The sequence below is a fragment of the Gavia stellata genome, chromosome 2 (assembly GCF_030936135.1).
Source record: "Gavia stellata isolate bGavSte3 chromosome 2, bGavSte3.hap2, whole genome shotgun sequence".
NCBI classification, from domain to species: Eukaryota; Metazoa; Chordata; class Aves; order Gaviiformes; family Gaviidae; genus Gavia; species Gavia stellata.
In genome coordinates, this window is record NC_082595.1 from 21,313,939 (window position 1) to 21,326,116 (window position 12,178).

General features: G+C 40.4%; 1 protein-coding gene across 1 annotated transcript in view; it reads right to left on the bottom strand.

Annotated features, from left to right (window-relative positions):
- Positions 1 to 7,164, bottom strand: part of TTC27 (tetratricopeptide repeat domain 27) — a 133,521-nt gene extending 126,357 nt beyond the window's left edge. The window contains exons 1-2 of the mRNA XM_059834758.1: positions 7,077 to 7,164; positions 3,875 to 4,052 (exon numbers count right to left, since the gene is read on the bottom strand). Coding sequence (XP_059690741.1) covers positions 3,875 to 4,052; positions 7,077 to 7,164 — 266 coding nt within the window. The remainder of the gene's footprint in view (positions 1 to 3,874; positions 4,053 to 7,076) is intronic.
- Positions 7,165 to 12,178: the final 5,014 nt, after the last annotated feature.

A 12,178-nucleotide genomic window follows, 5' to 3' on the forward strand; every position in this document is an offset into this window, starting at 1 on the left:
ATTCCAAGCTCTAATCCCTGCAAATGCTAGCCTCCCTTGCCTATCCACTATTTTTTTTTTTTCAAGAAAAAATGTCATTCTGTCTCCCTGACTGCCCTTCACACTTACAATACAGACCTGCAAATGGTCATCTCCTAAAGGCTGCCTGAAAACTGCTGTTCTGTACTGCCTGAAAAGCAACAGCTGCAAGTATCTCACTTACTATGGTGACGTACATAGTTTAATTTATTTCTTATATTTCCTTAGACGTATGTCTGTATCCATCCATCTTGTTCTTCCTTTCTTTATGTGAATGGGGGTTTTGCTGCCCTTTTTTTTTTAAACACTGTTTACACCAAGTCCAGTAGGATTGTGATCCATGATATAAAAATCAGATGCTTATATAAATTCCACTGTAATATTCATACTGCTATACGTAATCTTGCTCAAATTCAAAATAAAAGAATAGAGCATTTGTATTTGAAAAAATAATGGATTTGCACATAATACTAGAATTTACAAACAAAATGTAAGAGTGAGAAAATACTCAACAGCCAGGCTATGCTTAAGATGCGATTAGGTAACATGTTTTGGGAGTGTTTCCCTTCTTTTTAGTGAAGTCAGAAACTACAGAAGAGAATTCAAAGCAAAATTAGACACTGGATAGTTTTGGGTTTTTTTCAATTCATATGCATCAAAGCAAGCTGCATAAACAGCAAGAATTTTTTCATTTTTGTTTTTGAAGATATATATTGCACACCAGTTAACCAATCATCAGATGCCCCAAGAGAAATACCATTCAGTGTTCAAGTTGGAAAATCGTAACAAGCTTTATTTTATGGATTTGTTTGTTTTGGTAAGTTTGGTATTCATTTATATGTTGAATAAGGTAAAAGTAGTAAACACATGGTCAATAAAAACAAGTGTTAGTGCTCATTTCCTTGTTCCTTTAGGATTTGGAATCAAACATAATAAGAGACCTTCAAGCTCTTTTGAAACAAGCCCTCTGAAAATATTCTACCTTTTTGTTGTGTCCTGCACACTATTTCCTTCCAGTCTTTAGAATCAAACTGTATGTCAGGCAATGAATGCAATTCCTTCACATGGAGCTCAGGAAAAAATAAAAAGGCATTCCCCCTCTACATGCTTAACACATATACTATTGCTTCATCTTCTACAATTTGCTGATTTAAAACACAGCTATGAAGCTACGTTTTCTGTAGAACATAACTGTTACCCACTGAAGTGAGCAGCACTAGCAGGAAAAAAGTGAACAAACTCCTATTCAATAAATTTATTGTAAGGAATGCTTTGAGACTTCATTTTTACGCCATAAAGCTTAAAAGCACCATAGTGAAAAAATGTCTGGGGCAGGGAAAAGAGGGAAGCAGTTAAAGTGATAGCAAATGTTGCCACAAATTTTAAAATACTGTTAAATATTTTCCTTACAGAACCATAGATCTGAAAGTGGAAAAAGTTACAGGCTATGTCCAAAGAATTTATTAGCTAGATCCAAATTTTGAGCTGTTTTGTCCTCATGCTGCTCAGCTTTAGCTTCAGAAAAAGAACTCCTTAAGAGTTCTTTATAATACTGTTCTTTTAACAGTATTATAAAACCCTACTTTGTACTATGTTTACATTGTGCTAAAAGAAGATTAACATTATCCAACTTTCTGTTTCCGATTGAATTCAACTCCCATTGCGTTTTTTAATCTCCAGAATTACAATTTTCAGTTCAAGAAAAAAAAAAGCACATATTTGAACTAAGCCCATCTACCAAAAGTCACAAGAAAACCACTGTCTTCCTGGATTTTCAGAGCTAGAACTTAGAGGTTTGCTGCATTTCTTTTGAATCACTCAGCAGAAAAAGAAAATTACATTTTCGCCATAAAAAAGGTAAACAAAAACATTTTCACCACAGGCAATGGAAAGTCAGAGTGCAAATGTTAAATTAATTCCTTCCATAAGGCAATCACAGGGCATAGGGCCTGCAGGTAGGAAAGATAACTATTTAGCACATTTTAACCTAGAAAGGTATTGGAGACAAACAAACATGGTACAGATTTAAATGCTATACGCAGTGCCTACCTAAAACAGGAAATGATCTGTCTTTCAGTAAAATTTCTATTAAGATAAAGTCACAAGTTACTTCCTTCAGCACTAATATCGTTCAAAGCTTCTTATATTATTACTAATAGAGCTTGAAAAATTCACTTGACTGCTACAAGCAAAAAATGCTTCTAGCAGACACTGATACATTTTGAAGACTACACGCTTTTATTTTGAATAAAACGCCAGGCTGTAATTTTGGGCAGAAAACCCTCTGTCTGCTTCTGAAAGGCTAAATATTGCAGATCTGCCTATGTATCTTCTGGCAAGGGGGCTTCTAATGTTGCCTAGATTTGCAGAGGGAACAAGAAAAACCTCCAAGACTGAAGAGCTGGAGCATGAGCACCTGAGGAACAAACTACTTTGCTGTCTGCAGTAGAAGAGCAGCAGCAGAGTCCTGTAAATGGCATACAGGCCAATAAAAACTCATAGGTGGAACAGAAGAAGAGGGCACATCACCATGACAGTATATATAAAGTATTACTGAGTGCATGATATAGATTATGATTATCTTTGAGAAGCTGAATGGTTCATAAAGGCAGCAACACATATTTCAAGCAGCAACACATATTTCAAGCAATGATTAAGATCAGGATTGGGTCTGTTTCAAGTCCTGACCAATCTTTCTTTCCTTGACGCATTATTCAGAATAAAGTATTGCAAGATGACAGAATCTAGCAATATCGAAAAATTTCTCTAGATTATGTCACCATCTGAACTCCAGCTAATATTTAAGAGCAACAGCACAACAAAGTAAGAAAGAAAAAAAAAAGGAAAGAAACCAGCTAGAGATAAAAAAGCATGGGAACAACCTCTGAACACTCCAACTCAGAAAACAGGAGCGCATCATATTGTGTACCACACTAGAAAATAAGCTTTTGACACACTATGATCACTAACAAATTTCAGTTCAATATTTCAGAGGTGCCAACTTATTTGTTTCTCTCTGGTATTTTAGCAAAAACTCTTGTTTCCATGTCTGTCGTCCCAAAACACAGGCACATGTACTCAGCCACACTTATTGGCAATACATTACCTTCCTCTTACTTTCTTTTTACCTTTATCTTCTCTTACTTTTGCTCTTATTTCGGCAAAACTTTTTTGCACCCTCACCTTTTAAAATAAACAAATATATATACACACACACATATACATTTTCTGCTTTACTATCCCTAGTGTGATAGATTTCAGTCTGTTCGTTAGTTATGTATCAAACTGTAAACACTGAAAAGCCAGACTCATTAACAGCAAGAATTAGCATATGCAGTACAATTAGAAAGAATCTATCAGAGAAAGTCTTGAAGAAAATAATTAATCAATAAATAACATCCATTAGTAATACCTTCCTCATTTTACATTGAGAAGAGTAGAACAACCTTACTATAAAACAGAAATATAAGTATTGCTTGGACAGCAACATTACGTGGTACTTCAAGTAGTCACATAAACGTGATGCAACGTTTCAGAGAGAAAACTGTTAAATGGAAACATGAATTTACATTTGATGGCTTCTTTATACCAGCACCTTCAGAGGTAATCACTGTAAATAAAGATAGTGTTTTCAACAAACCATCATGTCACAATAGTATCCAGTGAAAGAAACAATGATAATGAATAGATGCCCCAGGGGAGTGGGAGGAACAACCCAAGAAAACTGTTTTCTCTTTTTCTCTCAGAACAAGAATTTTGGAGGCCTTATGCCACATACTATAAAATAAAAAAACGCCTTTTGTAAAAATCAAACATGGCCTCTATTAGTCTTCATATAATAAATAATTATTTCCACCTTTCCATGTTATCAACTTCTGCAGAACAGTCCAGGTATGCTAGAATCTGTTTCTCCAAGTAACTGTCAATATTCTCTTCTGTCACAGAAGATGCACTGAAAACATTCCGGATGGCTGAATTTGAAAATATTGCCTCGTATTTCCCATCAAAAAGCAACTGCAATAATGATCCGCTTTCTGAAGAAAAAAAAAAGAAAAGAAAAAAGGAAAAAAGAGAAAAAAATAAATCAGTGTCAACTTTGAAACAACTTTGTCTTACAAGAGCTATTCAATTCAAGACATACACCGCTTCCCTTTCACAGAATGCATGTTCATTTACGTTGCAGGAAAAGTGCAGTTGCATTTAAACAGCAGTAGCAGACGTCACTTTATTAAAAAGAAATTTTACAGAACTCATATTAATGTTCCAGTGAAATACAAACTGCCAGATGAATGTAAATCACAAACTTGTGCTGAAATTTCAGGGGAAATACAAGGATGGCCTTTCAAGTATGTACACTACAGTTATTGAAGACAACTTCAATTATTACAAGAGGGTTTTCATCCTCCAAAAAATTTTACATGAGTGTGTAACAGTAAAATCCTATAGATCAGACAATAATTTCACAGACTAGAGAACCCTCTTAGGGAAAACACGACAAATAAAAATGGTTCACTACTTGCAAGAGTTCAGTGAATAAATTCTCATATAAAGCTGTAGAAACTACTCAGTCCTTCCTTTAAATGCTTAGAATATTCACAAAGACTGGGCAACATGATTTTATCTTTCTAAAATAATTATTTTCCTATTGTAAGTTTACTATCTCAATGAGAAGTCTGCATATGGAGTCAGATTCTTAGGAGTAACTACTAAGGTGGATTTGGATCCATGGTTCTCCACTGAAGCCTTTCAAGACAAATGAAGTCATGAAGCACTGTACAATTAATTCCTAAGAAGCTTTGTTCACAGAAGGTATCTTCCCTTTTTTCTTCAGATATGCTACAGTGCAATCAATCCAACAGCTGTTAGAACAACTTCACTAGAACAACTATTCTTGAGCAAAATCACTGTCTACACTGCAGCTGTGGCTGTAACTCACATAGATGTACCAACCAGTTTTAAACTAGCTGATGCAGATACTGTTAATGGTGCAGCTGAGGAAATGCAGAGGTCTGCATAGAATAGGTGCCTTAATATTAATCTGTGATTCCAGCTGGGGATTGCAGCTCCCATGTACTCGTTAGCCAATTTAATGCTAGCACAGGTATAGATCCACAAAAGCAACATCTGACCAGCCCCAAGCTCATCCAGCTAGAAAAAGTATTCTAAATCTCAGACATATGGTAAGACCAAGCGCAGAACCAATTTCAACAGCAGCAATGGATGACTTGGTAAGAATGGGTGATAGATACACATTCATTCTAATCAATCTGGGCCAGGCTGTCAACCACAATTTACTTTTGTTCTTTACAACAATCACAGAATCACAGAATCACTAAGGTTGGAAAAGAGCTGTAAGATCATCAAGTCCAACCAAAAAAAAAAAAAAAAAACCCCAAAAACAAAAAAACAAACAAAAAAAAAACAAAAAACCCACACCACACAACAACAACAAACCAAAAACCAACCCACCCAACACCACACAGCTCCATGCCCATCAAGTAACAGATTATGTAACAGATCATTTGTGCTAGATGATTTAACAATTTAAGCTGTACCTGGAAAGGCATATGCAAAAGAATAGTAATGGCTCTGCAGCCATGCTGACATCATACTCTCACAGAGAACAGATGTAATGAGAAACTTTTTCCAGTCTATCCTTTGGGGAGACTTCCTTTCACCAGATGACAACTTCTTTATATTGCATTATAGTTGCCCAGAGAGGCAATGCTGTAGCTTGTAGAATAACTATTGGCTGTGAGGACACTAATGAAGAATATTGAGGTTTTCTCTTTCTGGTAACTCTGTAACATAACTGTGAGCACATAAAATCTGCTTTTGATTCTGTGTTTGGCTTCTTTAAGACACCATACAAATTCAAGGACACAGTCTTTAAATTTAGTTTCAGGATCATCAACAGGAAGGGCCCATGTAAGTGACGACTAAGAATGATCACAAATCCCACCATTTGCTATCTCTACCACAAGATACCTTTCTTCAACAACAGTCTTCCCCACATCTTACAGCAGCACACTACTTAAGTAAAACCAAACCAAAACTAAAACAAAACAAAACACACCACAAACAGCATACACAACTCTCAGTGAAATGATAAGACAGATCTCACAGATGTCAGTCACATCACCTAACATTCCTAGACAGTACAATGATTAAGGTTAAATAAGAAGTAACATAATGAAATAGAGCTGACTAGCTCATTAAGTGCTTGGGTAAGGATAAATGAGTCTTTCAATATGCTACAACCTCTAAATGTTTTAAACAGCATGGCACATGACTTGAGTGCAACTGTATTTCTAGCCTGTCTGAAATATGGAAGTACCTTTTCATAAGAAATGTTACATTTTAAAAGCCGCTGCATTCCCCGGCAGGAAAGCTGGGTCAGTAACAACCTAATCAAGTCCCCTCAAGAGACTACTTTCCGTTGTTCCCTCAAGTAACCGCGACTGAATAACTAATAAAATATAGAACAGGTAGTTCATGCCAGACTTTCTCGCCTCATGTTTTCTACAAGAGCAACTTTCACATCACTGCCAAATTCAAACAGACAGGCAGTCCTTCACTCGTGGGTCACGAGGCAGTCGAAGGAAGCACCGTGATTAAAAGCCTCCAGAGTGCCGAGGTGAAGTGGGCGGCGGGGCGTCTGCCGGCCGCCCGGCGCAGGGCAGCGACTGCTGCAGCCGCAGCCTCTCCACCTGAAGCCCAGTCGGACCGGCAGGTAGCGGCCGAGAAACTGAGAGCCCCGGCACGGCGGCCGCACCTCTCGCCTCAGCCGGGCCGGCAGTGCCGCTCGCGCTCCTCCAGGCTGACGAGCCCCACGGGCCTCCCGCGCCGCGCGGCGCCGGCAGGAACGCCCCGGAGCCCGGCAAGGGGCAGAAAGGGCGGGAGGGGGGGACACGACCGCCCCCGGAGGGGGCACGGGTGGAGGGAGCCGCCAGCCGCGGCCCCGGCTCGGCCTAGGGCTGGCGGAGACATTACTGGCTCCGGATACCCACAACAACGGCCGGGCACCTTCCCCAGGCCGGGCCGGGACCTCCTCTCACCTGCCGCCGCGACTTCGCCCTGCTTCCACTCCAGGGACTCCGCCGCGCTAAGGAAGCCCCTCAGCAGGGCGCGCTCCAGGGCCAGCATGGCCCCGCTACCCCCGCTCCGCTCCCCACCACTGCCGCCTCGCTCGCTCGCCCGCCGCTCGCGACCCCTGCGCTGACAGGCGCTGCCGGCGTCCCCTCAACCCATGTGCAGGAACCGGCCGCAGGCAGCCGCCATGACTCCGTCGCCGAGCACGCCGGGAAGACGCGGCACGGCGCAGGCGCGGCAGCAGCCCGACTGCACAGCCCCGCGCGCGCGCGCCCCTACCAGAGCGGGGCCGGCGGGAGGGGGCGCGTGCGCGCCGCGGAGGCGGGGGGAGCTGGAACGAGGGTGAGGGAGCGCGCCTCCGGCGTAGCCGGAAGCCGCGTGCCTCAGCACGAGACCCACGTGCGCAGGGCGGGGGATGGGGCGGGGTGTGTGCGTGGGAGCTCTCCGCCCCGCCCCCGCCAGGTGCCGCGACTTCGCGGGGTCGTTGCCGGCAGCGGCGCGGCGGGAGGCGGGGCGGGGCGGGCCGGGCCGGGGTGTTTCCCTGCCCCCGCGGGAGCTGACGCTGACCCCGAAGCAATAGCTTGTGAGGCAGGCGTGCGCAAGCGTAGGCACGCGTACGTGTCCGTACGTACATGGCCTTTGCCTGTGCGTTTCCGTGTGGAGAAGCCTCTGTGAGATCCCCGCGGGAGGGCAGGTGCTGGCTGAGGCGCCCCGCCCTGAGGGGGAGGTGGGCCGGGCCGAGCCGGGCCGCCGTTGGGGCAGGGCCTCGCAGCGGGGGCGGGCTCCGTGTTGCCGTGGGGGAGGTGGCAGGGGCACCTCGGCCGGCTCGTTTGTGGGGAGCTTCCGTGTGTCTGTCCGTACGAGCTTCGTTCTTGTAGTGGGTGATGCGTTGGTCCTGTTTTCTCTCAGGCGACTTTTGCATAGGATCGGGAAGTTAGAACCTGTAAAACCAATTTTTCGGCTGTATAGGTGAGACAAATGATAGTGTTTAAGATTTAAAGTAGGTAAGAGAGAAAACATTAATTATGATTAGTAACCAGGCAGGATTTCTTTTGGATAGGTAGTATGGTCTGGGTACCTGTATGCCTAAAGGTGGTTTGGGCACAGACGTGCGGTTGAATTGGCTTAGTAAGATTTAAGAGGAGGTGAGGACCGTGCTTTGGTCTGTTCCTGTATTTATTTCAGCACCTGTCCGGATACCTATAGGAACGTAATTCTACCCCATTGTTTCTGAGCTCTTTACTTCCATCGTGTGCATGTACATCAGAAGAGCAGTAAAAAGGCCATGCCCTCCTGCTTATTGAAAATTGAATGAAACAGTTGAAACAATAAAAATACTCTCTCAGAGTTGCCAATGAAACTTGAAGGTAATCAAGTCAGAAACCAGAAGGCCATCACAGCAGGGGGCAAATTCTTGATATGGAAAGATGTGTTCTGAAGATGACTGTAGTGTAAAGGTTGTAATTCATTTTGCTATTAGGTGCAGTGTGTAGTATCATGAAATAGAGTATTTCTCAATCTTATTTTGTTGGTCTTCAAAATGAAAAGTCTGTCATCATGCTTCCCTATCTAACATAATCATTAAAAGCTGAGGAAGACTTAATGCAGCTTTTTATTTAGATGACTGTCATAGGTTATTGCCTGCTTGGGCTTTAATATACAGGCTGTTAATTTCAAATTTAATTTAAATCAGATTTATGAGACCAAAATGCAGTTAAATAAAAATGTTTCTTTTCAACTTATTTTCTGACCTGAAACAATCCATTCTATTTATGTCAGTTTTGACAAGAAAACTGATAGAAATTTATATAGTTAATAGATAGCCATCGACTTGCTGTCAGTTCCAGGAACTGTGAACCAAAAGTGAATGTTCATCCTGGAAGTAGTGTGCTACAGAAATTCTTAGGTCCTAGTAAATAATTCAGTTTCCATGTGCTGTGTTAGAAAAATCATGAAAGCCATGAAGTTTATTTTATTAAATTCACTGTTAAAAAGTAGAATGTCTGAAATCAAAATGATTTTACTTGCTTACTCTTCGTGTGTGTAGCAATAGAATTGTGATTCTGTATGAAAAATATAATAGTCAGGAGTTAGGCTAATTCTTTGTGTTTAAAAGTAACTTACACAGTAACAAATTTCTTTACCTTCCAAGTAATAGATCTGCACTTAAGTGAGGTCTAACTAAATGTAAAATAACACTCTGTTTTACTACCACCTGTTTTTTTTTTCTTCAGAGAATTCAGAATATCTGTCAAAATACAACTAAGAATTTAGTAAATAAATGAAAAAGACATTAAAGGTCTATCAATAATATTAAAATAAAAATTCCTGTTGTGAGATTTTCTGCTTTTTATTTTCAGGCAAAACTGGTAAAGTAAAATTTTCTGGGAATGAATAGTTGGTAACTATAATTACTTAAGAAAAGCAAGGAGTATTTTGCTTTCTTTCTCACCTCTGCCAGTTCCCCCTATGTGTGGGTTTTTTACCCTTACAATTCAGTTCTGGAGGCACCTAGAAACTATAGCATGTACCTAGGCAGGAGTATGACCAGCAGGAATTAGTGCACTCCTGACTGACGGTGGACTGATTGTTACTGCTGATGTGAAAGATGTTTTTCATTGTTTATCAGTTGCTATTTGCCACAGACTTACTGATGTCTGCTGTTTAAGCTTGCTTCCCTAAGTGATTTGAAGAATATACATATACTTCTCAAAGAATAGTTAACAGGTTTTGTTTGCCTTTTGGGATTGCTTCTGCCAGTTGGCTCAAAGGGAAGCAAGCCTTTTGCAATACTGTGTAGTGCAGATTCAAGATTTTAGCGTAGCAGGAAGTAGATAATCAAACCCTTCGATACAAGAGTGTTCAGAGGATAACCTTCATCTTTAACTTTGTTCCAAGAGTGTTAGAAAATTATCTGTATGAAGTGTTGTGCTACTGTGGTATCTGAACTAGCATGTTTAATGTCACCTTGCAAGATAATCTGTGCTGCTGTTTTGATGCAGTATTTATCTTCTGTTGCAGGGTTTTTTTCCTAAAGCCTTTTGAAACAGGTGATCTCATTGTGGACTATCAAAAAAAACCAATTATGACATCTTTAACAATGAGCTGCTGTTTGTAAAAGCTGCTGTTACATGAATTTTAAATTCTTCCTCAATTCCACGTGCCAGGTCTCTGGTACTGCTGAAGAAAGAAGCAGTTGTATTGTATGCCATTTTTGAACAATAGTTGATTTGCTATATGAGGAGTGGGGAAAGGGGAGGAATTGTTGAGGAGAAAACCCTCTCATTGGTATAGCAGGATGAAAACTTGCAAGATTGTGTAATCAAACTTCTGCAATTCTAAAGAGAATATTTGATGTATCTGGTGAGAGGAGGGGAGCTGCAAGGCTTGTATTGGGGAATTCTATCAGCTTTTCTTACTTTGGCTGTTAGTTCAGTCAAGCTATATCCCAGTAACCAGTTATTCTTTGTGAATCATCATATTTAAGGTTACATCATCTTGAGTTACAGCATCAGACACATGCTTAAAGCTTGTTGGAAGCTTAGTGGCCCCCAAAAGACATCAGGTAAATGTTTAAACTATATTCTTCAGTTTTGCTGAGTTAATGCACAGGCCCTGATTGTAAGGAGAGAGGTGGTCCCTCAGAAACTTTCCAGCATACCTACAGTTTTTCTGGTTACATTTGCAATTTAAAAATAAATGTAGACTTACAGTCTTGAGGTGACAAAGGCAAAACAATGAAAATTATTACACAGCTATTACAACCTACTAGTAGTATATCTCAATGACAGGGACTGATGTGATACTTGACATATAGTTGCTTCACTACATTCATCAACAAGCATCGTATCCATTGGTTCTCTCGGGTCTGACCAGTTCGCCATCTTATGCTCTTGCTTCCCCCACACCCTGAATAACACAACCACTGCTCAGTCAGTGAGGTGGAGGTAGAGAAGCTACGCTTCTAATGTGCTAAAATAATAGTGGTTAGGAAATTCTTCTCTTACCAACAACTTTATAAAGCAATAACAGGGAGAGGCAGTGTAGACCACTGCACAACAAGAAAAGAAAGAGTGATTCAAAGAGAATGTACAACAAAGAACATGGCCAGTTCCAAACAGCCCTGGACAGCTCTCCTCTGATATTTTGGTGACTCTCCTAAAAGCGCTGACATTAATTTTCATTGATCATTTAGAAAATATTATATACTAAAATTACTGTATCTCTTTTTGTATGGTACCCAAGATCAGTAAATAATTAGACAAAGATGAAGTAGGTCTCGAGTAAATATATACTCTGTCTGTAAAACAAAATTGTAAGATCTGAGGTGCAGTCTTCCCACTCTTAATAGGTTAGTTTTTCTTAAATTTAGCCATTCATTTACTATTGCCTTTCCTGATGTCCATGAATATATATTTGCTGTTCATTTAGCAAATGTTTCTCTGTTCCTTCTTTCTTCTCCTTTCTGTCACATCAGAACATACCTCATCTGAACTTTTATAAACTAAGTAAATCTTTCCTGGTTAATTAGCAGAAATTTGCTCTGCCTCAACTACGTAAGATCTGTGAGTTTCCAGACAAAGAAACCAAAGCTTATGTGAAAATAATTCAATTTACTGTTCAACCAAAGACAATTCAGAAATTACTCTTCCATTAAATAAGCATGTCATATCATGCCTGAGTTTGCAAAGGGTTTAATGCCTTCTCAAATGAGCTCACACAGAATCTCATAACGTCTTAGGTTTTTTATACAGCAACATTGCCTGTCTTTCTTTGCTAGCTTCAAAAAGAGAGAGAGGGATTTAAAATGAGATTTCTTTTTTTAATGTATTAAAGGGTTTTCATTCATTGGATTCTCTTTGTTGGTCTGGAGAAAGAAAGCTGAAGAAAATTGGTTCCTATCACACTACATCAAACAAATTTTAGCTGGAACAGATAGCATCTTGCATTAAAACTATATGATAACTTTCATCTCTTTTGTGCACTCAATATTTTTGAACACAGAGAGTGAAAAGTGCGTGGTCACCTGTAAGCAGAAATGTGTTTTTGAGATTACCTCACATTTTAA